The following is a 23,409-nucleotide window of genomic DNA, read 5'->3' as shown; positions in this document are numbered from 1 at the left end:
ATTAGTATTATAAAGTAATTATTAAGTTGGTGGTATTAAAAACAGTTTTTATTTGGTTTCTTAATTTAAAAGAACAATCAAAGCCATATCTTTTTCTCTTTTGCTTTAAATTTAGTTCAGCATGTGCAAAAAAAATTACTTGTATTTTATATATATATGATAACTGCGATCCCAAATTGAAGTTAGGTTAAATAAGAAGTAGATTTTAAATATCTTTAGAATGTAGTGGCTTAATATACGATGGATCCTATGACGTAGTAGTATATTTGGATATTTTCTACATAGATATAGTAATATATATACATATGTATAATTGCCTGAACCAGACTATGTAACATCTCAGGATTGTATTCACATTTTATTTCAACTTGCTGTGAAACTGCTTTGTAAAAGTAATATGTTACAAGGGTATATACAATGAAAGTACCCTTGTTTATATCACAGAATACACATATTTGATAAATATCGTAACGGTTGATGTTGTACTTATGTCAACTGTCTGGTAACTTGGGACAACAAAACACTAAGTCGATACTTTTCTACTTGTTACTACTCCATTACATCATTGTACTTATGTACTAATATACAGATAAATCTAATACAGACAGAATAGGCTTTTGCCAAATGAGGACATGTCAAATACTTGCAACTATCTTATCATTTATATCAATTATTATAAAGTATCAAAACTCTGTTGACGTGACGTTACTCTAGAGATAGTACTTACTATTAGGTATTGTTCACGGAAAAGCCTATATACCATAATCCAATATCCAAACAGAACATCCAACATGTAAATGTAAAATATGCAAATTTTAGCCCGTGTCCTAACTAAAGTAATAATAAATGGTTACTTACGTGCCAGGCTAATATGTTATGGAGACTAGCAATAACCGGCTCACAAGCAAAGGCCATGGTGTTATGACCTTCTTCGATCGAGTGGAGTATTTGAAGCATTTTCGGATGCCTCATCTTCTCCAACATCGATACACATCCTCGGATACGATCCAGCATGGTTTCCTTGCGTTTCACCTTGTACAGTTTTTCGGCGATGCGTTTATCGAACACAAACACCGAGCATTCCTGCAAAAGAAATATAAACATTTAGATATGTATTCTTTTCAATATGTGGGTAACTAAAATCAGCCAATCTTATTGTAAACAATCTGAATAAAATTTTGTTTTATTTAGTGTACTACCTAATAAACTAACTAACTGTCAATGGACTAACTAACTGCTAAGTTTAGTCTAATAAAGCGATATTATTATGCTTATTCTTCTTGAATTGATAACATATGAAAAATATAACATTCACCATATAAGCAGTAGTTGCCAAAATTATGATATTACATGATAGAATGTATTGTGGTATTATATTGTGTTTGAATTTTATCTATCATTTAATAACAAAAACAAAAAATATTGCATAATTGAAACCTTTTTCGGTAGTAGTTTGAAAATTGACTAAGGTAATATAAGGCGAGCCCTATGTTTAGCAGCTGTTTATCTTGTAGCCATCATTACCCTGCCGGCGGCAGGGATCAGCGCCTGTGTTTTTCTTTTCCACCGATATGGGTATCAGCCGTTATGTTTTTACGCATCTCGTTTTTTACGTTCAACATCTTTTTATTCGATAGTTGTTATACTCATGGACGGGTGAAGTAGGGACTGCTTTGATAATTATGACAGATTTTTTTTGTTACTCAGGTAACTATTTATTGATTTATGTTAAGATTGCGCTATTTTATGTTTATTTTCACATATAATTCTTAAAATGTAATTCTGAAGGACATTTACTTAAAAGAACAAGTAAGTTTGTTGCTTATTCTTTTAGTAATGAATCTGCGTTCCGTTGTGGTAGAAAAAAAATATAACTATTCAACAATACTTATATTTATTTTATTTAAAAATATATCATTTCTATTCTATCACTGTTAACTATAGAAAAAAGCATTAGCACCGACATCTTTGATTATTTTCTGTAGGCCACGGAGGATACCTAATAACGCGAATGACATGTTTATGCAAATTTTAGAGTAAAATTACGTATTCACATTGTATTTCGAGCAAGCGGCGGAACGCGCAAAACTCAGGTAAAGTATTTGAAAACAATTTATTGGAAATCTATTTTTATTCGATGCCATAACCTTGTACCTACATATCGAGTATTGCTCAGGTGTTGATCAGATTTACTATTGAGCCTTATGGATAATACAATATTTGATTTTATAAATTAAATGACTGTAGTATTTATTTCAAATATATAGATACTCATTTTGTTACTCTGTGAGCAGTATCTACATTGTAACTTATTGTAAATATGCATACTCATTGTGTACGTCTTGTAAGAAGTCTGTATATTAATAACAAATAATATTTCGTTGTAAGCGTCTTCCTACTTTTTACGATTGAAACAATTTTTTCAGGGAATAATAATTTCAATTAATATATTAATATATGCAAAATACGCGTACGAAAACAAAGATATATACATATGTAATTTAGAGACATAGGTACATAAATGGGTAAAGCGAGCTTTAGAATCATAGTTTGTTAAAGAACGGGTTGAATATCTAATTATTCGGCGAAACGCTTGCGAATAGATTTGGCGTATATTGCGTATTATAAATTTAGACTATGATAACATAATGTACACATAATTGCGATGACACAGAGTTTATAACACAGAAGGTTATCATGAATTTATTAGAAACGTATTCGACGCATAAATTGAAATATCATTAGTAGGTATACAAATGAATACGCAAGGAATCAATCGCATTCTCTATATCAATTCAAACGATTTTTCGGGAATAAAGGAAAAATAATCAAAACTTGCTTCGAATAGGTTAGGATTTGTTAATTATATAGGCATTAATACGACTCTGTACATGTGCAATGACTTATACACAACGAACCCTCCTCCGATCAATCCCCTGTCTAATCCCAACGGGGATCGAAATTACGTCGGCCTGTGAACTCCTGGCGGTGTCCTCGGACTGAAGTAGCATCCGCCAGGCATAAAGTGGCCTTCAGCGTATCTATAAGTTTCTCACTGCACTATTTTCGTTAAATGAAGCTGTCAGGGCCAACTATGGCCAACAGCAGTTTGAAAACAGGCGATAATGCAATTAGCATCTGAAAGTGTACATCAAATGTGATATAAAATCGACTTCTTGCTGGTAATATACTTAGTGTGTGATGATGATGTTAAAATAGAGTACAATTTTTTTGTCGAATAAAGAATTCGAAGATCATTTTTTTACTAAAAATGATATATCAGGTCATCTTTTTACTAAAAATTATAATTTTGCAAATTGATAAACAATAATCTCTGCGCCTATAATACCTATTTATCGAGATCTAAGGTATTATATCTCGATAAATAGGTATTGAAATTAGTTATCCATGTCTAGTTTGTAAACTGCGATTCCAAAGTGTAGTTAGAAATGTGTTTATACCTAGGTATAAATAAAGTAAGGCGGTGAACTGACTTCACTGAGGTATTTTGTTATTTTAAGACTGGTCAAATTGGGAAGGTTCTTAGCTATATTTAGAAATCAGACGACCCCAACCCAATAGGGGTTAAATGGTTTAAGGGTTTTTAACTTAAATTATCGAATTTGTAGCAGTAACTCTAATAACGTACCCAATATGGACTCCGCTTTATTTGTAACTGCGCAGAAATTCCATATTCGAAAGTCAGATAAAAATCCATTTATTTTTTTGAACTGGATTTCGTTACGCGACAACAATACACGTAGTTGTAATGGATATGAAGCAATATTACATCTGCTATGAAACGAACTCTGATCGCTCGCTATTATGCGGACACAAAAGGCTTAAATCGCCAGCGAGATGCCATGGAGCATAGTCATTGATGTCTGTAACTAGCTTAACTTCTACAATTGACACCTAGATAATATTATACCTTAATAATAGTGACCATTATTTATTACTAGCTGACTAGCACAACTTCGTTTGCATCACACTTACTCGGCATTTATCATTATATTTCGGCCAATTTACATACTATCTTTTTAATTTCTAGCCTATGTACTATTCTGATGTATAAGCTATATTACTGCCAAGTTTCATCAAAATCCGTTTAGTAGTTTTTGTGTGAAAGAGTAACAAACATCCGTCCATACTCACAAACTTTCGCGTTTATAATATTAATAATAAGATTATTACAATTGGAGATCAGGTTGATTGAACAGAAGACTTTTGAAGGGTGCCTCGCTTATCACACCACTATGTCTTGTGTCTAGAACCGCTCATGCATCACCATTCCAGAGTACTAAGATGTTATGCTGTAACCTGTAATTTCACTACCAGAATTCTTACGAAGCTGCTCTGAGACTAGCAATTTAAAGCGACAGAGGTACCCACGATATTGTCCAAAAACTGTGGTGTTATTAGAATTATGAATGAAATATATTGCAACATAATTAATTGATATTGTCTTTATTTTAGTATTTAGTTAATCTGTTTTCTTTAAATTATAGATGTTTCTATACCGATTGATTATTGTATGAAATATAGTTAGTTGCCCAATAAACTCGAAATTGGTTACTACAGTCTGTACAAATGAACGATACTATGAACATATGAGTATGACATACACTTTTGTATCGGAAATTACACAGGCTCTATCACCGCGGGTCCCTCCAAAGAAAAGCGTCCATGTTTTTTTTCATTTAAACACAATTTTTTATATGTTTGACATGGTACCTACATGAGGAAAACTGTACTATCGGTGATTTTGGATAAGTGAGTATTCATACTAAATTATTCGTAGTAACTATTGTTATATAATATATCAGATTTCAAAAAGATTCTCATAGACAGAATAATTATAGTTTTTTTTTTAAATATACATATATGACGTGAACTATTACATTGCTGCAAATATGTTAACAATAGAACAGTTCACCTATCTTTATCTACATGAGTTTTAATATTACATAAGCATTTATTAATTGCTCAATTATTAGTTTAATTGAAAGATACTAGAAAAATATATTTTCCTTTTACGTTAATACCAGAAATTCTTTCCTTAATTGGAGAGTTATTGTGCGACGTCTAATAAGACACGGTATCGAGAAAATAAGATTTCCGAAATAATACGATCATTTCGCTTAGTACTGCTTTACAAGAAACTCTAAGAATACTATCCATACCTATAGGGAGAGTGAAATGTTCTCTCAAATGGATGGCAGTGACATGTAATGCGTGAATTTTATGGGTTAACTAATGTGACTTCACGATACTCCACTGGTTCTCTATCAGCGTATTCCTACCGCTAGAGTTGGTGGATATATCATTCTAATATCATCAATTAAAAACCCACAAAACTAAACATAAACAGAACAACAACTAAAGGGTTTTTATTAGTAAAAGCAATATCTTACAGACAATAATAATTAACCTAGTCGAGATTCGAATCTATACTCTATTTTCATTAAATAACATACATTTCTGGTAGCCAACTAACTTAATGATTAAATTCTTAACTTCGGTCGAAGTTTATAGATACTTCCGTGTACAGATACTTCGTAAATGGAGAGACTAGATAGAACCTATCTTAAATCAATCTTACTTTGTAGACTGAAATGACCGAATGAGCTTTAGAGAATTTATAACCCACAGAGGAGTATAGGATGGATTTTGATTGATCAAAGATTATCAGAATACCTATGGTAACTGCAAGTAAAAGATTAACTGCGCATTTACAAAGCTATCATTATAAGTTTAAGTATCTAGCAGTTCATTACATTTCGACTTGTAATTTAAAAAATTAATATTTTTTAAATTAAAAAAATATTTTTTTTTAATTATCTTTACCACATACATTAGTGCTTAGCAAGTAAAAGTAATAGTTAATAAAGTTACTAAAAGATCAAAAATTGGGGAAAAAAGAATAACATTGTTTTAAATTTCGATGTTTGGAAATTTCAGAGAGGCTCTGCTGTGACTTCGTATAAAACATTCAATGTACTTAGTAAATACTAGGTGAAAGACCGAATGGAAAAAATGACAGTTATTCCCAATCAACTTTGAAATACTACTAGCTCTACGGAAATGGCACATCCGAGTCCAGTGCTTTGAGAATGAATCCGATTTGCCTCTTTTCAATAAGGTGTACTCTAATTGAAATCTTATGCTTACAGAGATTGCTTCTGCATTGCAATTTACTTCATTTATTGCATATTACTTCCGCTATGATGCCACTAATGACAAAACGGAAATAAGATCCCCGAGATTCTTTTATTTCAATATAACAGAAAGGCTCGTACCGCTTAAGAAAATTAGATCTTGGATGGCCTGTAAAGATTCATTATGTGCTCATTGGTTGTTGTTGAAGAATGTTGTTTTATGTATTTTCGCTATAGCATTTCAACTTTTAAACTACCCTTTACTATGACATATGAGTCTGTGATACCTGTATATTAACGGATGAGATAATACTTGTTATATGAGATAATAGTAGTACATATTTATGTACATCTTTCCATCTTGTAGATCTCATTTCCTTTATAATATAGGAGCGAAATAATTTTCAGCACATCTGATTCCTATTATTTTGCTATTTAAAATTGTTACCCCGTCACTTGTCTCTTGCCTCATGACCATGGCTACTTTATCTTGTTCTTTGGCGAAATGAATTGTCATTAAAAGTCCGTTTGGATCTTGTATTATCTCTACGTATATGTATATTAATTATATTTTTTATGGCAATGGATTCACTTTCATTGTCGTCCTTATTACAGGATGAAAGATATTATGGGCACGACAGTAGGTTAGTTACTATTCTTTGGGACGCCATGACCCCTGCCATCGTTTAACATAAAATATGCGCCGTAGAGAAAATCGTGGTCTAGTGATCAGTACTTTACCCCAACAGGTCATGAGTTCGAATACAAATGATACTAAAAACTACGGGTGTTAATTTATATTTCTAAATCAATTTATAGTTAAATTTATAGGCTACGGAAATACCTTTTACAACCAATTAATTGCTCTGTTGAATTGAAATATATACTGAAAAATATAGGTTCATCAATTAATGTTGTTTTCAACACAACGGTCACATTTAATAATGAGATGTACATCCCATTTGTAGTAACTGTTGTGAAGGTATACTAATTATGCACCATATATTATACCACCATATAGTAAAAGGTTAATTATGGCACTAAATTGGTATATATTGTGTTTAGTTTATATACTAATATAAGTAGATATAAATAAGGCGGGTGTCGGAACAATCCTAAACTAATAAAGCTTTTACGATTTAACATACTTTGTATAAAATTAATATATATATGTACGTTAATTAATTTAGAAGTTAAAACGAGTCGTTCAAATACATGCTTTTATTAATTTCTTATTTTAAAACAGGACGTATATTACAAAAGGATTGCTCTGTAATAAATTTGAAATCAGAAAATACAAACTACTACTTTACTTTAACAACGGAACGGTTAATTTAAAATTTTGTACAAGCTAAGACTAGTTCAAGTTTGTTTGACAAGATTTCCTTACAGAATCTCTACAAACTTTAATCTTCAATAACTTGTGGAAAACTGTATTACGCGAACGTTGCAAAAAAGACTTAGAGCCAATAAAATTAACTGCACTTCAGAGACTTTAACTAGGAATATGTAAGATAAGTTTAAAACTTATTGCTAACAGGTACTTGTACTCAACTTGATTAAAACTTGTCAATAAAACCTTCACCTTTTTTCCCTGGAGTAGGGACTGGTAGTTTACAGTTTTGTTACATAAAGTAATTGCTATTAGAGAGGTGCAGTACTGTATACAATTAAACTTAATTTACATTAATTATTTTTCATTATTATATTAACATTAATTATTTTCACATGTCAGATTCTGGTGAAGTGTATGATTACTATAATTACTTACTAATTTCATGAGTGGCCGAAAGCCTCTTTGTTTGACTTTGAGATTTAAACTGCTTTTTAAGCAACTTTTATGTTTCCATCTGTTAAATCTTAATAGTTATTCATCTGTATAATACATTTATATACATGTTATGTCGGCTAGTACTTATTCAGTTATAAAAATTCTTTGAAATTTGTTTAACCCATTTTACTTATGATGATAGACCAAATAGTCTGTAATATTATGTAGGTTCAATAATTATTTATTGTTGGCCTAATATTTGCAAAAAATGAAATGTCACATAACTTTTGTGAATTTTATGATTTATAACGCATTGTGTCTTATTTATACTAGACTATTTAATTTTCTTACTACTATTATGACAAGATCGAGTAATACATATTTTTTATTGTACAGTGACAAATTTAAAATATTTTTTTGTTGACTAATGTATTCCTTATTTGTCGAAGATTATATATACTACAATATAAATTAAAAACGAGAATAATAGATTTTTGCGTGCAAAGCTGAAGAATAAACATACTAAATAAAGTAAATAATTAATCACAAGTACAAATATAATATCACAAAAAGGCGATAGAATATAAACAACATTAAGTCTGTGATCATAGATTTTATGTTATACTAGTTTTTATTACTATTTGTTTTAATAAAAAGTAGCCTATGTCCATTCTCCTCCAAGAACATATGTACAAAATTTCATGATGATCAATTCAGTAATTTTTGAATGAAAGCGTAATAAACATTGCTACTTTTATATTTGATTACAAATATAACATTAGTTATAAGGGATCTCTTCTATGTAACGATTTAATCATACTTTGTGTATCTCTTCATACACAAAATTTTATGGCCCTGTTCTGGTATCTGATAATTCCACACAAATACACACAAAGTTTCCCGCATCAATACTATTCGTGTACTCAAAGTGCTGAAGTGAAACTTTCTATAAACCAAGTTCGTCTTGGGCAAATAATAATATTGTACAATGAAAATACCGAATAAACGACGAATCAAATATCTATGAATAGAGGATAGTCACAAAGAAGAAATCTCTATCTTATGACAACTAAGACACAGAGAACACAGTATTTTAATGTTGAATAACATCAAAGCAAACATTTTGAATGTATTTTCTGTATTAAGATATGACATTATAACAATATCAAAATACAACAATGATAAGTAAATACTTTCACATTTTTTAGGTACAAGAAAATTTACATAAATATGATCTATATTTTTTATTAATATATACATATACATACATATATCGCTAAGAACGACATTCGGTTCTGACTGAGTAATTGGGCTTACGATAAATTTTTGATGGCAAAAAAATTGAAATTTTTCTGATATTATATAAAATTACATAAATGATTGCCTCATAATATTTTAATTAAGAATTGAATTAAAATATTATAAGGATATGATTGCCAGACTTATTGGCCAAAGAACAACCATTCAGGTCAGATCTATAATACTAAAAATGATCTAAATTATAATATTTATATTTGCGAACCGTCATAGTCTACTGGTTTAGTATCCGGAGTAACATCCAAAAGGTAGTGAGATCAAATTAGGCCAACACTGAAAGAACTTGTGTCAATTTATATTTCTAACTATCCGGTGAAGAAATTCTCATTTTAAATTAAAAATATAATCTAGGAAACTGTGATAGACCATGCCATGTTCTATTTATGATGTTTCTAGCAATGCGTCTATTAGATTTACCATAACATTGACAGTAGACATTGCGTCTGACTACACAATGTAGTATTACTTAATATTATAAAGTAATTAAGTAATACTATATATCTACTTGACTCATAATGTCCCTAGTTTTTTTATGTTTACAAATTAACCAGTTGTTGTTTATTATAAAATTGGACGTATTTTGTATACTATTCTACTATGTTAACCTTAATATAAATGCTTTTGATATAATGTAAACCTTTTTTAAGCTAAGTTCTTTTACAGTTGATTGAGCCATCAAGTCATTCTCAGTTAGGATATTCATGATAAAATAATATAGTATCTATTATTTTGAAGGACAGTTTATTTATCAACTTTGAGATAGAGATTATTCAGAGCAAGTCTAGTTTTATGATTCACAAGTCAGTATATAAAATTGCGTTATATCAAGTTTCTGTCGGTTACCTGTTCTACAGAAGATTTACCTTGCCGGCGCTCTATTGTTTGAAAATATTGAATTATTCCTTTGTGAGCTGGAAACGTAGCGGAAGAAAGTTTTCATTTACTATTAGTCTTTCAAACAACGAGTTTCCGTCTCTTTTATAATCTATTAAGCACTCAAGTAAATTTCCTCTAGACAAATAAAGTGCATAGGTACTTACCAATGGTAGTTTATGTTAAAATATATTATTTTAAAATGGAATATTTAAATAATAATAAAAAATAAATATACTTATTTTTTATTATTATTTAAATATTCCATTGAAGCTAAGACAATCTTTACAAATATTTATTTATTAAAATATTGTAATTACGTATTCATTACGTTTTTATTGATTTCTAAAGAACTTACTTATATTAATAACTAAAGGAAAAAAAAATTAGAAGTACCTAATAAAGTTGAATTATGTTTGTTTACTGAATGCAAGGCAATGAAGATGAAGGACGATATTTTATTAAAAAAGTAGTAGAACGTAAACATGATGAGATCGGTACATCCAGGCCTCACCCGTTCAGAAGTATGACGCATGAGCTAGCCGTTATCTAGCTCAATCATAATTTAGAAGAGTCCACAACCCCTCCCACGACGCCTACATCAGTCAGAACAATTTAGTGAACACGATACTATCCGACAAGATAAATAATTCATGATAACCTACAACACGTGAACATGAATGAACTTCTGTCACATTTTCTCGGTAGCTAAAACTAAATCAATACTAATATATATCTTTCTGGACATGGAAGGTATATGAGAAAAACTATTATTGACCGATTTTAGCAAAGTAACAAAATAAAAAATATATTATAAATTGTTTATCTGGTTGTCACTGTGTTTCCGCACGTCATTCTCAGAAATAGTTTAACCGATTAACAGTAATATATTATGGTAAGTTTTATATAAAATTTTGTATATTTATTATTCTAATTGTTGATTTATAAATAAAAAAGTTATATGGGTATAAAGTGGTGGACTTAGCAAAATATAACTAGTTATTATGAAGTTACTGGATACTTTTAATAACTTTTCTAACTTTCAATTATCTGGTGTGCTCTTTCATACCCACTACTTTCTATACAAAGTTGAGGACTGAAAGAAGTCTTTTTTAAAAATAAATCTAACATTGCACACAGTGTTTCTAATTACTGCCAGGGTGAGTTTGACTTTATGTCATTTTTCCGTTCATTTTTGTCCTTTTTTAGAAAAGGCACATTCCTTAACGCTTTATCCATATAGAATCATAGATATTATTAGAACCGTTTCTGAAAATTATATGCTATATAAGAATTGCTGAATTTATCTTCTTAGATTCTTTTGAATTAGAATATAATAAAGAATGTTTAGGGAAAAATTTGGTAATTCATCATAATAATGTTTTTGAAAGTTATGGAAGATGCTTGCTATTAATACATAAACCAAATTTACAAGAGGTGAACTGGAAAATTCATTTGTATCGATATCTAAGTCTAACATATTTGAGCCACTAAGTAGCTTGCTTTGTAAGCTTTTTCGGTTGTAGGATGTGATTAGGTAGTAACATTACAGGGGAGACATGACAACTTACACTTCTAAAATTCCAATGCGCCAGTATTATAACGGGTCCCTAATAGCCCCAGTACTGAATATGTGTATAGGCGAGCGTTAGCGCCTAACACAAGGAAATCAATCAACTTATTTGTCATTCCAATTATACAAAAAAATATTTGACAAGTAATAAGACGGGGAAATATTATATAATCAACAGACGAAGAATACTGAGTAACAACCATTCATATACATACTCCTACATATCCATATCTACTTCATTAAAATAAATAATTTGTCTCCATCAATGTTAATTGATATTATTTAACAAATTTGTTTTATGTTTTAACTATGTATGTATGTTTTATACCCTAATATGACAAAATATTAGGCAAAGTTATAAATATATCTAATAATAAAAGAATAAATGTAATAATTCATATTTTACGCTAATTTGCATTATCATTACAATTAACTATTTTATTGAGAAACTTTCTACGTGTGCAAAACTCAAAGTAGTTTAATATTAGTTTATAAGGAATCGAGCATTTAAGAAATGAATAAATGCACGTCTGATACGTATTGAAAATTGTTAATATCTCTCCGATATTAATATGGAAAGGATCGTATGAAAACTCCTCTACAGAAACATTTATTAATATTTTCATTTCAGCGTAGGAAAAGTCAACCAATATACATTACTTGACTCGTTCACTTTTATAATTCAACTTTGAGCTTCTTGAACAGAATTTTTCTAGTACAATTTCCTACATAAATTTATATATTAAAAGAGAGCATCTCTATTTTATAATTGCGTCTGTGCCGCGCAGTATCCTATTTTTAACAGACTCTTAAAAACATAAAAGTCGTAGTCTAATTGATACTTTTTGTGTTAACTTTAATTTCAATTTCCATTATATACTAGTTGCAGATATATAAGCCTGAAACCTACAAACCAGTCATACCGTACCATGGTTGATCTTTGAACTTATTGGATTAAAATGTGGCGGTGGGGGCAAGACATTTGATATTGCAAACTGCCTAGTGTTAATTAATACTTTAGCCAATAATGAGTAAGTTTGAAAGAAATAAGTAATAACTAGTATTTTAAAAGAAATAAAAGTATAAAAAATCTTAAATAGTTTTCTGCAAACAAATATTGTATTGTTTATAGCACACATAGCACAAGTATTTTTTAATCATATATTCTTTTAATATTTTTTTTTCTACAAAATAAATTTTTGTTGGTAACTTCATGTTCTAAATTGGCGAGTTTTACAGAAAGTTGAACTTTAATTAAACAGAAGCAAAGCACACTAATGGGGAATTCCACCTTAATTGGAAGAACGGCGAGTATTGGCATAATTATTTAGTAACCTTGTGAAATGAAAATCATTGTACAAATTACAGATAATTCAGTCAGCCTTCCAAATATTGATGATACAATGGACTGAAGTTTAAAATTAACGCAAGCTAATACCGCGTGAATTTAGGTAATACCTTCATTTTAGACATCTTGTCTTTTTTTTAGAAAAATATAGAAAGTGAGTAAATTTAAATTTTGGTAACATTCCGCTTGCTTAAAAACCTTTTGTAAGAACTTTGTGTGTGTAAGTCCAAAAAAGAATATTACAATATTCTGTACTTGTTACTTTGACTCCTCTTATCACATTTTGCAATGCACAATACAAGTACTGTACAAGTTTTAGGAAAACATGTATCTTATTTAAATAGAATAATCTTTTCAATCATTAAACGGTATTCTCATATACATTTGTAACAACATAACTATATCTTAGTCTGGTTTATATACATATATATATTATAGACAATAAAAGTAAATAAACATAATCATGTGGTGAATGAGTCTAATACTGATGTTACTTAGAATCAAACTCGGCATTGTAGTTAGAAAGAAAATATTGGGATGAATGATAATACTACTCCCACACTGTAGTAAAAATAGTAAGTTATTTTAACACTGCGTGGGAGTAGAAGGGTGTGTAATGTACTTACTGTGTATAACTTTGTATTGCATTGACTTGGGGTGTTTACCTTTACAGCGTGACAGTTTTAAACAACTCTATAATAATTTTAAATGTATTGTCGGCGATAATTTGCTTCGTTGTTGTTGTTTAGTAATACCCTATTGTTGTTGAATACGAATTACTTACTCGAATAATTAATTATCCAGTTTAAATGTACAATTCTGTGAAATTAGAATACATATAACACAATAAAATTGGACGGAAGCTTAAATCAGCCATTTCATTATTGGACATTTGTCTGTTCATGGCATGATGACTCGAAAATTGTTAAACAGATTTCAATGTTAGAAATTGTTAATTATATCCCATTTTGATAAATGATTTATTTTGACGTCTGACTCTGCAATATGGATAATAGGTATATCTACTTTATTAGATAGACTTCTTCGTGGTCGTACATTTATTGTACAAATGACTATTGTGTTTATTAAACCTGACTCGTGAAACAAGGTAAGTGCATATGTATTAACTATTAGTAAGTAAACAATACTGATTTTCCTAAAAATATCATGAGAAAGGAAATTAAATTGGAAAGCAACCGAGTCAGACTTAGTCTGGAAAGTCTGAGTGTGGTACCCATATCTCCTATTTCACCTTCCATGCAGATTTCTATAAGTAGAATAAGATAATGAAATTACAGAGTAAGATACACGACATCGTCCTCCGGAACGGCAGCGCATGACTCTATCACTGTTGCCGAGATGTCTATAGTGCTGTTTCTGTACATACACGACGATTACCGTCTACCATCAGGTGAGCAGACAGCATATTTACCATTACAATTTAAAAAAATATCATGCATTAGCATGATGACACGATACTCCTCCACCAATACTTTAAAACACGAGCATGTTTCTATTTGACTGCATATATTTTTTTATATCGGTATATTTGAAAATGTAACAATGTCAATTTTTCGTATTAAAAATACCATAAAATACACACTATATTTTACAATCCACTATTGTAATCTATTTTCCCAATAACTAGTCCCTGACCAGGTATAAGTAATCTGGTTGATAGCGTATGAATATTGAAAAATAAAACTGAAAATTGATGCTATGGCATGTTTCCTTTGTTTTTTGTGTCGTTTATTGCATCGTGTCAGTTTATTAAAGTGAAATTACCACAGTATTGTATTGAAATTTTAAAGGGGAATCTGGCGTTTGTAAAACGTTTAACCTAACTCATAAAAACTCAGTTCAAAACCTCAAAATATTTTTATAAAGATTGGATGTCCAACAAAGCCATTAAATTAGATACTGAATCCGAACTCTGGCTATAATTGTTAAAGCAGTATATTAGACGAAGAGAGTTTCTTATCGGAACTATGGTATATGGAATGGTACTAGAATATGTATATATACATTATATATGAATAGATACACATACACATATTATAAACATGTAAGTTTATGAGGATAAATGATTGTTACAGTTTCATGAAAAAGCTACAAGAAGTTTATTATCTTAGATTAACATAATAGTAAGTCTAATAATAATCTATCTACGTAATAATTACGCCGTGAATTATCAACTTATTGTTTATAATTATATCGTTACTTATGTCTACATGGACGAGTGTTAAAATATTATAACAAGTTTAATATTTTTAAGCACCTTAACGGAAAGCCTGCATGTAATCCATATTAAAAATAAAAGTAATAAAATACAATTAATAGTATTGAGTTCTAAGGAAATAAATTCGAATTGGCATATTCGAATAAATCAGATTGTAAGTGCCGATTGAAACGAAACTTCGTATAAATTTTACACAGGAAATAAACACATGTTTCAGAATTTCTCGATATTGAACTCCTAAGAGAGGTGAATTGGTAGAAAAAATAAGTACACAAACTGTGTATCAAATTTTGAATTGTTATATTGTTAGGTAGAATTTTTGTATTAGTTTTTATCAGTGTTCGGACAAAACTTTTCTCGTACATATTCGTAAAACAATGCGATTTATATCTTTCGTAATAAAATAATGTTTGTTGAGCTGTAGCTTCGACATAACTACATTAAATAAAACAAAAAGAGAATCAAAAGAGCTAAGATAGCTCTTTTGATTCTCTTTTTGTTATAAAGACTATTTTTAATCATTATAATAGTATAATTTAAAGTGGGTGGGTAGCTTATATTCTCCAGGCGAAATATTACGTGTGTGCGAAATTCAAAGTAACTTTTAAACAAAATTATCTTCTTTAAATACAAAATATCTCTATTCGTGTAGGGTTATAAATTATACACTCTTTAGATGAGGTTAAATTACCGCCGATTCTAAAAATACTTTCATCCGTAAACTGGCTTGTTAAATACTCTTTGAAGCAAATGTTATGATGAATGTAGAAGCAGTCTCCTAAATTGTCAAATATTTATTAATTTATTATTAAACGATTTAATGTTAAAATGAATATTATCAGATTTAAAATTAAAGACATTTAACACGATTAGTAAGTAGGTTTTTGTAGCAATTCCTATAACAAAAATAATTTTTAAAACAATTTATTTATTCCCCTAAATATATTTAGAGGTATGCATATCAAAGAAAAAAAAACTTATTTGTCTATGATAATGGTAAATTTGCGCATGCAGTGCTAATTATAGATTATGTGCTCTCGATTTTATACTCCGTAGGATGTCTATCACTCACACGTAACATATACATATATTATATGAAGTTATAAACGAGTACAAGCCGAAGATAGATTTACGATAGCCTTTTTAAGTTGTTCTAATTTGTTTAATACGCATATGTATATATACCATGTTTCATTCTATTTTATAGAGGAATAATATTTTATAATAATAATGTTAATTTAATAAATTCTCCTCCAGATATATGATATTCTCTTACTTTGCTATATATCATGTATACATATATTGCATAATTAAGTCAGAGCTGAGATAGCATTATTACGAATTCAGGGTGTTAGCGCTCGTGGTCATATCTTATTCTAATTAGAATTTAGAATGTACATGCAAATCAATGCATTATTAATGAATATTATAATATTCAGTCTCTAATTAATAATTATCAATTCTAAGACTGCATTTATAATGGAAATATATCACATTACCTGTTAAATACAATTGTTATATAATTCTATTTACTTCTTTATTACTTACTTACTTATTTATTTATATATATATAGAGAGTATCGCTAGGGGTTGAAACTGGTGTCTGTCATTTAATTCTAGAAACTAATTTCGATCCAATTACATTGATTTGCGCTGTTTCGCTCCTTAATATTCTTGACGTTCATAACTAACTAGTAATGGGTTAATTCCATATTTTGTGTTCAATAAAAGTACTAACATTGTTATCGTTTTATTGAGTTTAAAATTGATTTCATTTTAATAGAAAGTACAAAAATATATTGCTTTGATATTGGTATTGAGATTAAATCCCAGAGGCCATCATAACAGTGGTCCCCATTGGAATGGGATTGATCGAAGAGCTCTGTTTATAGTTTATTTCGACTAATACAAATAGAAATGAAAAGGAGTAGTGACAAATGATGTGATGACAACCACATGGTAAAGAAACACTAAATATTAACGAAGACGAACAAAGGAAATTTGAAATACGTTACTTACGTATTCCAAATTTCCGATGTTTGTCGTCACAATACAATATGTTACCATGGAATTGATTTGATAATGATGCTGAAAGACGCTTATAGGCAGTTTGTATAAATGTAACAGCATTATTGATACACATTGTATTTGTATTTGAAACAGGTCAATTTATATCGATGAGCGCTTTGGCTGATAATAAATTTAGAACAGAACAGTCTGATCACGAAGACTGATATTATATATATGCCTATAAAACATGTTTATATATATTTTTAAATATATTTCACAATACATTTTTAATATAACATTGTATGGTTACAAATAAAAGCTTATTAATTATACAAGGGATATATTAAACAAGGGATCGGTATTACCTTAATGCTATATATTCCCGTACTAAGTCATGTGATAACCACGCACGACTTAATAATATATAAACAAATTAACTAACAAATCCGTTATTATGTGAATGATAAAATGTACTTTATACTTACCGTCAGTTCGTGTAACCGCAAAAGGAAATTACGTACGAGATTCTCAGAACTAGGAGCGTTGACATGGAAGAGACTACCCATGCCAGAAATATATCATGTAGTGTATTAAAGGAACTACAAATAATGTCTGCGGCAAAACACATTTGTCGTTGGGGTACCTACTTAGTGCTTAGTCGACCCCTAAATTTTCGGAGGTCGAAGGAGGGTGAGGGAGGCGGGCGCGGTCGCCCAGGCGGAGCATCTCACCCCACAGTCCCTTCAGACACTTGTGGATCTGATTGATGTGTGCCCTACACCGTCGCTTTCAATTTTATTCTCAATAGAGCACGTCGGACGGGTCGAGTATCATCATTACTATGTTGTTACGAGAACTTAGTGCCATTTAACCTCCAAATAACGATGGTACTAAATAGCTATGACGGCTTCTAAATTTTGTGCCTTTAACAATGTAACTCGTGTAAAAATAATCTTTGTATGCTTGGTTTTTATAGCCGCAGGTAATGGACGATGCGGACGTTTCAGCCTAGGCGGGCAATTAGGTGACTTCATTGTTGGTGCTTGAACGTGTATATAGCTAAGTTTTTCAATGTTTGTAATCATAAAAATAGTAAGAATAAATAAGCTTTTATAAAAACAATTACGAATGTAATCCACAATTGTTCGATTTTATATTTTTTTAATACATTAAAAATTAAATGACTATTACATTATATGTGTTATAATTATATAATATTAACTTTCAAGTCATGTATACAACTTAGAGATTAATAATCAAAAATACTAAATTTAAAAGTACAAAAATAGGATTTGGCCCGGGTGATAATTATTTAGGCAGATTCTTTAAGAATATATGGAACTTTGTTCAATAATTGTAGACTGCATATATATGAAAGGAAAATATATTTAAATTAACATACGTTTTATACAATCATAATCGTGTTCTCTTTCATCTACAACAATCAAAATACTTTTTAGACTAAAATTATCCTTTACATTTTGACTCGTATTATTTTGTAGTTTGTATTCATACAGAATCTTAAATACGATTATGATTTTGTGTGCAATTTTGCAACATTTGTTTGAAAAGAGCGGTCGAGTTTGGCGCCCATTCTCGAAGCTGAATGCGTTCCGAATGTAGCGGTAAGTTTGTTATTAATACAGATGCTTTATTTTTACTTAATTATCCACTTGGAGGGTGGTTGTTTAGAATAGGACCTTAGGAATATTAGTAATATTCCGATTCATACTAATATTAAACATTCAACAGTGTGGCTGTTTGTTATTTTTTCACAACTAAATGGTTAAACAAAACAAAATGAAACTTCATCTTAGTACAGATTGTGTCACTAGGGCGCCATATCCTATCTATACATATCTAAATGGAAGATATTTTATATATAGAAAAAACATTCTATATGCATAGTTTTCTAGATTTATAACCATTTGTACGTGTTGAGTGCCTGCAAGATGGACTGAAGACATCGCGAAGGTGGCCGTGGATGGAGTGAGTGGATGAAGGAGGACGGCGGAAGAAGGTGACGGATGAAGGCGCACATGGTGTCAGACTTTAGGAAAGGTTGTACATAGACAACAGTAGATAGACACAGGGTGAAATGATAATGACGAATCAGGTGTTTACATAATAGTTTACATTTTTCGCAGTAATTACACATCTATTCAGAAACATAACACGTTATTTGTGATGTAGGATATTGTAAATACAAAACCATGTATCCGGATACTTGTTTTTATGATACAACAAAAATGTTATCCTTACAGTTTCATCTGTATACTGCAATATTTTATTACATTCATTTTATATTTAAACGAAGCCGCAAACGAACAGGGCCGCAATGTTACAATTTCAATATACTAGTTGGACAGTTTTAATTGGAATATTGTTCATTTCATATTATGTATTCTCTACTTCTACTATTTTATGTGTCGTACGTCGTGTTGTTCACAATACAACATTTCATATATACGTCTATAACTACTATATCAATGTGAGAGTTCAAACAGATAGGGATTAGAATAATTGCTCTGGATCGAAAAACAGTTTTACCAGGTACTACGTGGAACGTGTAAACGTTCCTTGCTTGACAAATCGAAGCCACCTACGCAAAACCGTTTCCGGATTTAGACGTGAATGAAGATATTTATTATACGTATCATTTACCTGAAACTCAGATTTTCCGTTATAGAAATAAAATTCAATATGAATAGAGTTTTTTTTTTAATTAAAATCAATGCCACTAACTTATATAAAGCTAGGTGCACGTCTCCTAAAATGTATGATATACATGGCTCCTAATATATCCATCCAGACAACTGTATTCTGTATACAAAGAGTACTTCGGAACAGTTTTATCAAATACTATCTGTATTAAAAAAAGAAAATTACTTTCAATAATTTATTTCCTTATAAATAAAGAAGTAATCTAAGAATAGTACTATCATCTACATCAGTCCTTGGAAGATTCAAACATTGTATTGCATTTCATTTGTTTATAGACAATATCTTGAAAATACAAGGAATTCACGAAGATAAAATATACGCAGTTCGGATTCATTAAAAGGGTTTCCTTCAGTTAACCTTTGAATAGCTGTCAGGAATCCACGAAATTGTGAAATAAAAGCTAAATAATAATAATAACAAAAGGAAACGGGCAACCTTACAGGGGTAAAAGTTTCCGTTCCTCTTTGAGAACAAATATATAAGCGTGGTACTCGATGTTGTATAAAAATACCTTTTTGAATACAGTTAATTTCACATAAATTATAGCATCAAGTATCAGTAATATAGTATTATTTTAATACCCTTAAAATAATACTATACCGTAAACTACGATAATATTGCAATAATTTTATTAATTACTTAAATTAATGTATTTTTGGCACGAGTATCTAATCTTTTTATCAACTTATAAAAGTGTCCACAATGACCTCGTAATACAAATAAACATTTGAATTTGAATTTGGATCAGTTAGTAAAAAATGTAAACTGCACATTTTTATTAAAGATACTGAATATACGCAATTGTGGCAAATGTAATTTTACAGTAATTACAGTTAGACTAAGCTGTCCATGCAACTGCATTAAATTCATTATAACTGTTTTCGATAGTAATACTATTTTATCGAAAAAATGCAATAAACATTTACATTCAGCACTAGTCCGCTTACATGAAAAGCAGAAGTGGCACTCGTTAAAGAATGAACGAGGCCGCTATGTTACGATTTCAATATAGTAATTGGATAGCTTTAATTGGAATATTGTTCAATTCATATTAAATGTGTAAAATGCTGACTATGTTCTTATTGTAACATCGAACGGTGTCACATCCACTTTAGTTTAGTTACTTCGAATGTAGTATTTTATTATAAAATAAAATTTAAGTGAACATCATTTGGTTCTTTTATGACCGTTGGATGCGACCCTTACTGCCAACATAATGATTCACCACTCTGTCACTTAATATACTTATGAAGGCACCTCTACCTGTAGTGCAATAGCTTTTAGCAGTGAAGTTAACACAATAAAGGATATTGATTGAAGTAAGAACTCAATAAAAAACAAAATTAAATAAATACTTTTTTGTATTACATCTTGAACACCGAGCCTTTAGTAAACTTTAAGTGACTACGTTTGTTTTGATTTCTATATAATGTTGTAGAAATATTATTATAATTAAATAGGTAAATCAAATTCACATTATAACAAGTTATATCTATTTATATATACTACCTATATTTTCTTACGTATTCCAATTAGAGATTGAAGTTTTCTAAACAACATATTGAAATTATCAAACATAAATATTTTCTAGAAATTTCTGTCTGAAGCAATGGAAAACTGATATCACCTTTATATTTTAATCTGAAAAATTTACGTAAATTTAATTTCACTATATCATTGCAAAACGGGTAGTTCTTAACTTATGGATTACTGCTAATTTCAGGAATTTTATTGTAGCAATGTAGATATATGTACAATAATCGGTATTGTTAGAAGTATTAATTTACTAATAAATTATTATAAATCATGTATGTATGTACCTCCACATTTTTTTTATTTATTATTTTGTAGGGCTCTGGATACAAGTCCTATTTAGCCCAACTTTTGTTCAAAGACTGTAAATGTATGCGGTAAATGTAAATTTTAACCACAAAATTATTTATAATAAAATTTGAAGTAATATTAATCTATCACTTTATAAGTATGAACTTTATATGATTAAGTTTGTGTATTGACATTATTAAAGTCCCTGAATAGCATAAATAATTATTTAAATATAAATTCAGCTGAAGTTATAAAAATGTACATATTTTATTAATTGTACACAATAACGCAAAATGCGATTTTACTGACTGTTAGTTAGTAACATTTTTAATACATGTACATAAGTGTACACTCCGTGCTTACTTAGATCACGCTTGGTTAACATGGTACCAAAGCAGCGCCCGTCTCACTCTAATGTTTGCTCTTTGCAAATACTTTTGTTACCTAACTTCGTAGATCGTAAAATTGTGACACAAATAGCTTTAATATATATTTTGTTTTGTATCATAAAATTAAACTACAGCCATATACCCAGAATAAAACGCCTTCATTTAATAAAAAAAAAATGTATATCGTATGCCCGGAGGGATATCCCATACATATTTAATAAATCTAAGAGGTTTTTTTCAGTCTCTACACACATTACTAGTCAGATTTTGATATAGGTAGGTATGATAGTAATCGTTTACATCTCGGGTCATTAAATGGGATACGTTTCATCCTGGGAAATGAAAGGGTTGGCTACAGCTAACAATCTTGAAAGCTAACTGGAAAATTCTAATAATAAGTCTTGTCTCGTAATCCAAATAATTTCTCAACCCGGGCTATTTGGAGAAGGGGCAATGATTATTATATGTATAGCTGTTTTCAACCGACTCAAAAAGAAAGTTCTCAATTTCATTGCTGGTATTTTTTGTTACAATTAGATATTTTGTCCATCTTGTAATAACTTAAATATTTATTTTTCTTTTGAAAATTGAAATCATTTACTATCTTGTCGTACCCACTATAATTTTATTTAATTAACTTTATTTAAGAAGCACAACCCTTAAATAAATATTGAGTTACTATATACGTACATATATTCACTACTATCCGCTTCGTTAGTGGCTTAACATTCCGATATATATTTAGTTTCTCCTACCAATATATTATTATTTCACTATGTTTTGAAGTAACTATTCTCTTGTGATCTTATATTTCAATATAAATTCTGAATATACGACGAAATATGTGAATTCGACTGTATATTCCTATTGCAATATTTTTGTTTTCCGATTGTAATATTGCATTGGAATTCTAAATTCAATGCGGTAGGTAATATTTAGTTCGGACTTGATAATATCCGACAAGGAATTGTAATATTTGTGAGTACATACTAATTTTAATAATAAAATATTTATTTCATCAATCATAAAAACTTGTCCAGAATTGGTTAAATAAGTTGATATCATCTAACCTACACAAAGAAAATATCAATTTGAGAAACTCTTTATGAAAACGGTAGACGAAATTCTTAAAATTACAAATCCTTTCAATACAGTGAATACGTACAATATATTCACGGGAAAA

At 29.8% G+C, this 23,409-nt stretch overlaps 1 protein-coding gene across 1 annotated transcript in view; it reads right to left on the bottom strand.

The window, feature by feature from the left end:
* Positions 1-23,409, bottom strand: part of LOC131849301 (SCY1-like protein 2) — a 99,855-nt gene that overhangs the window by 41,517 nt on the left and 34,929 nt on the right. The window contains exon 2 of the mRNA XM_059199341.1: positions 859-1,083. Within this exon, the coding sequence (XP_059055324.1) occupies positions 859-1,083 (225 nt within the window). The remainder of the gene's footprint in view (positions 1-858; positions 1,084-23,409) is intronic.

The sequence above is a fragment of the Achroia grisella genome, unplaced genomic scaffold (genome assembly GCF_030625045.1).
Source record: "Achroia grisella isolate CSIRO2021 unplaced genomic scaffold, CSIRO_AGI_Agris_v1 utg640, whole genome shotgun sequence".
Lineage (NCBI taxonomy): Eukaryota > Metazoa > Arthropoda > Insecta > Lepidoptera > Pyralidae > Achroia > Achroia grisella.
The sequence above is the reverse complement of the archived record's forward strand: the minus strand, read 5'-3'. Positions and strand labels throughout refer to the sequence as shown.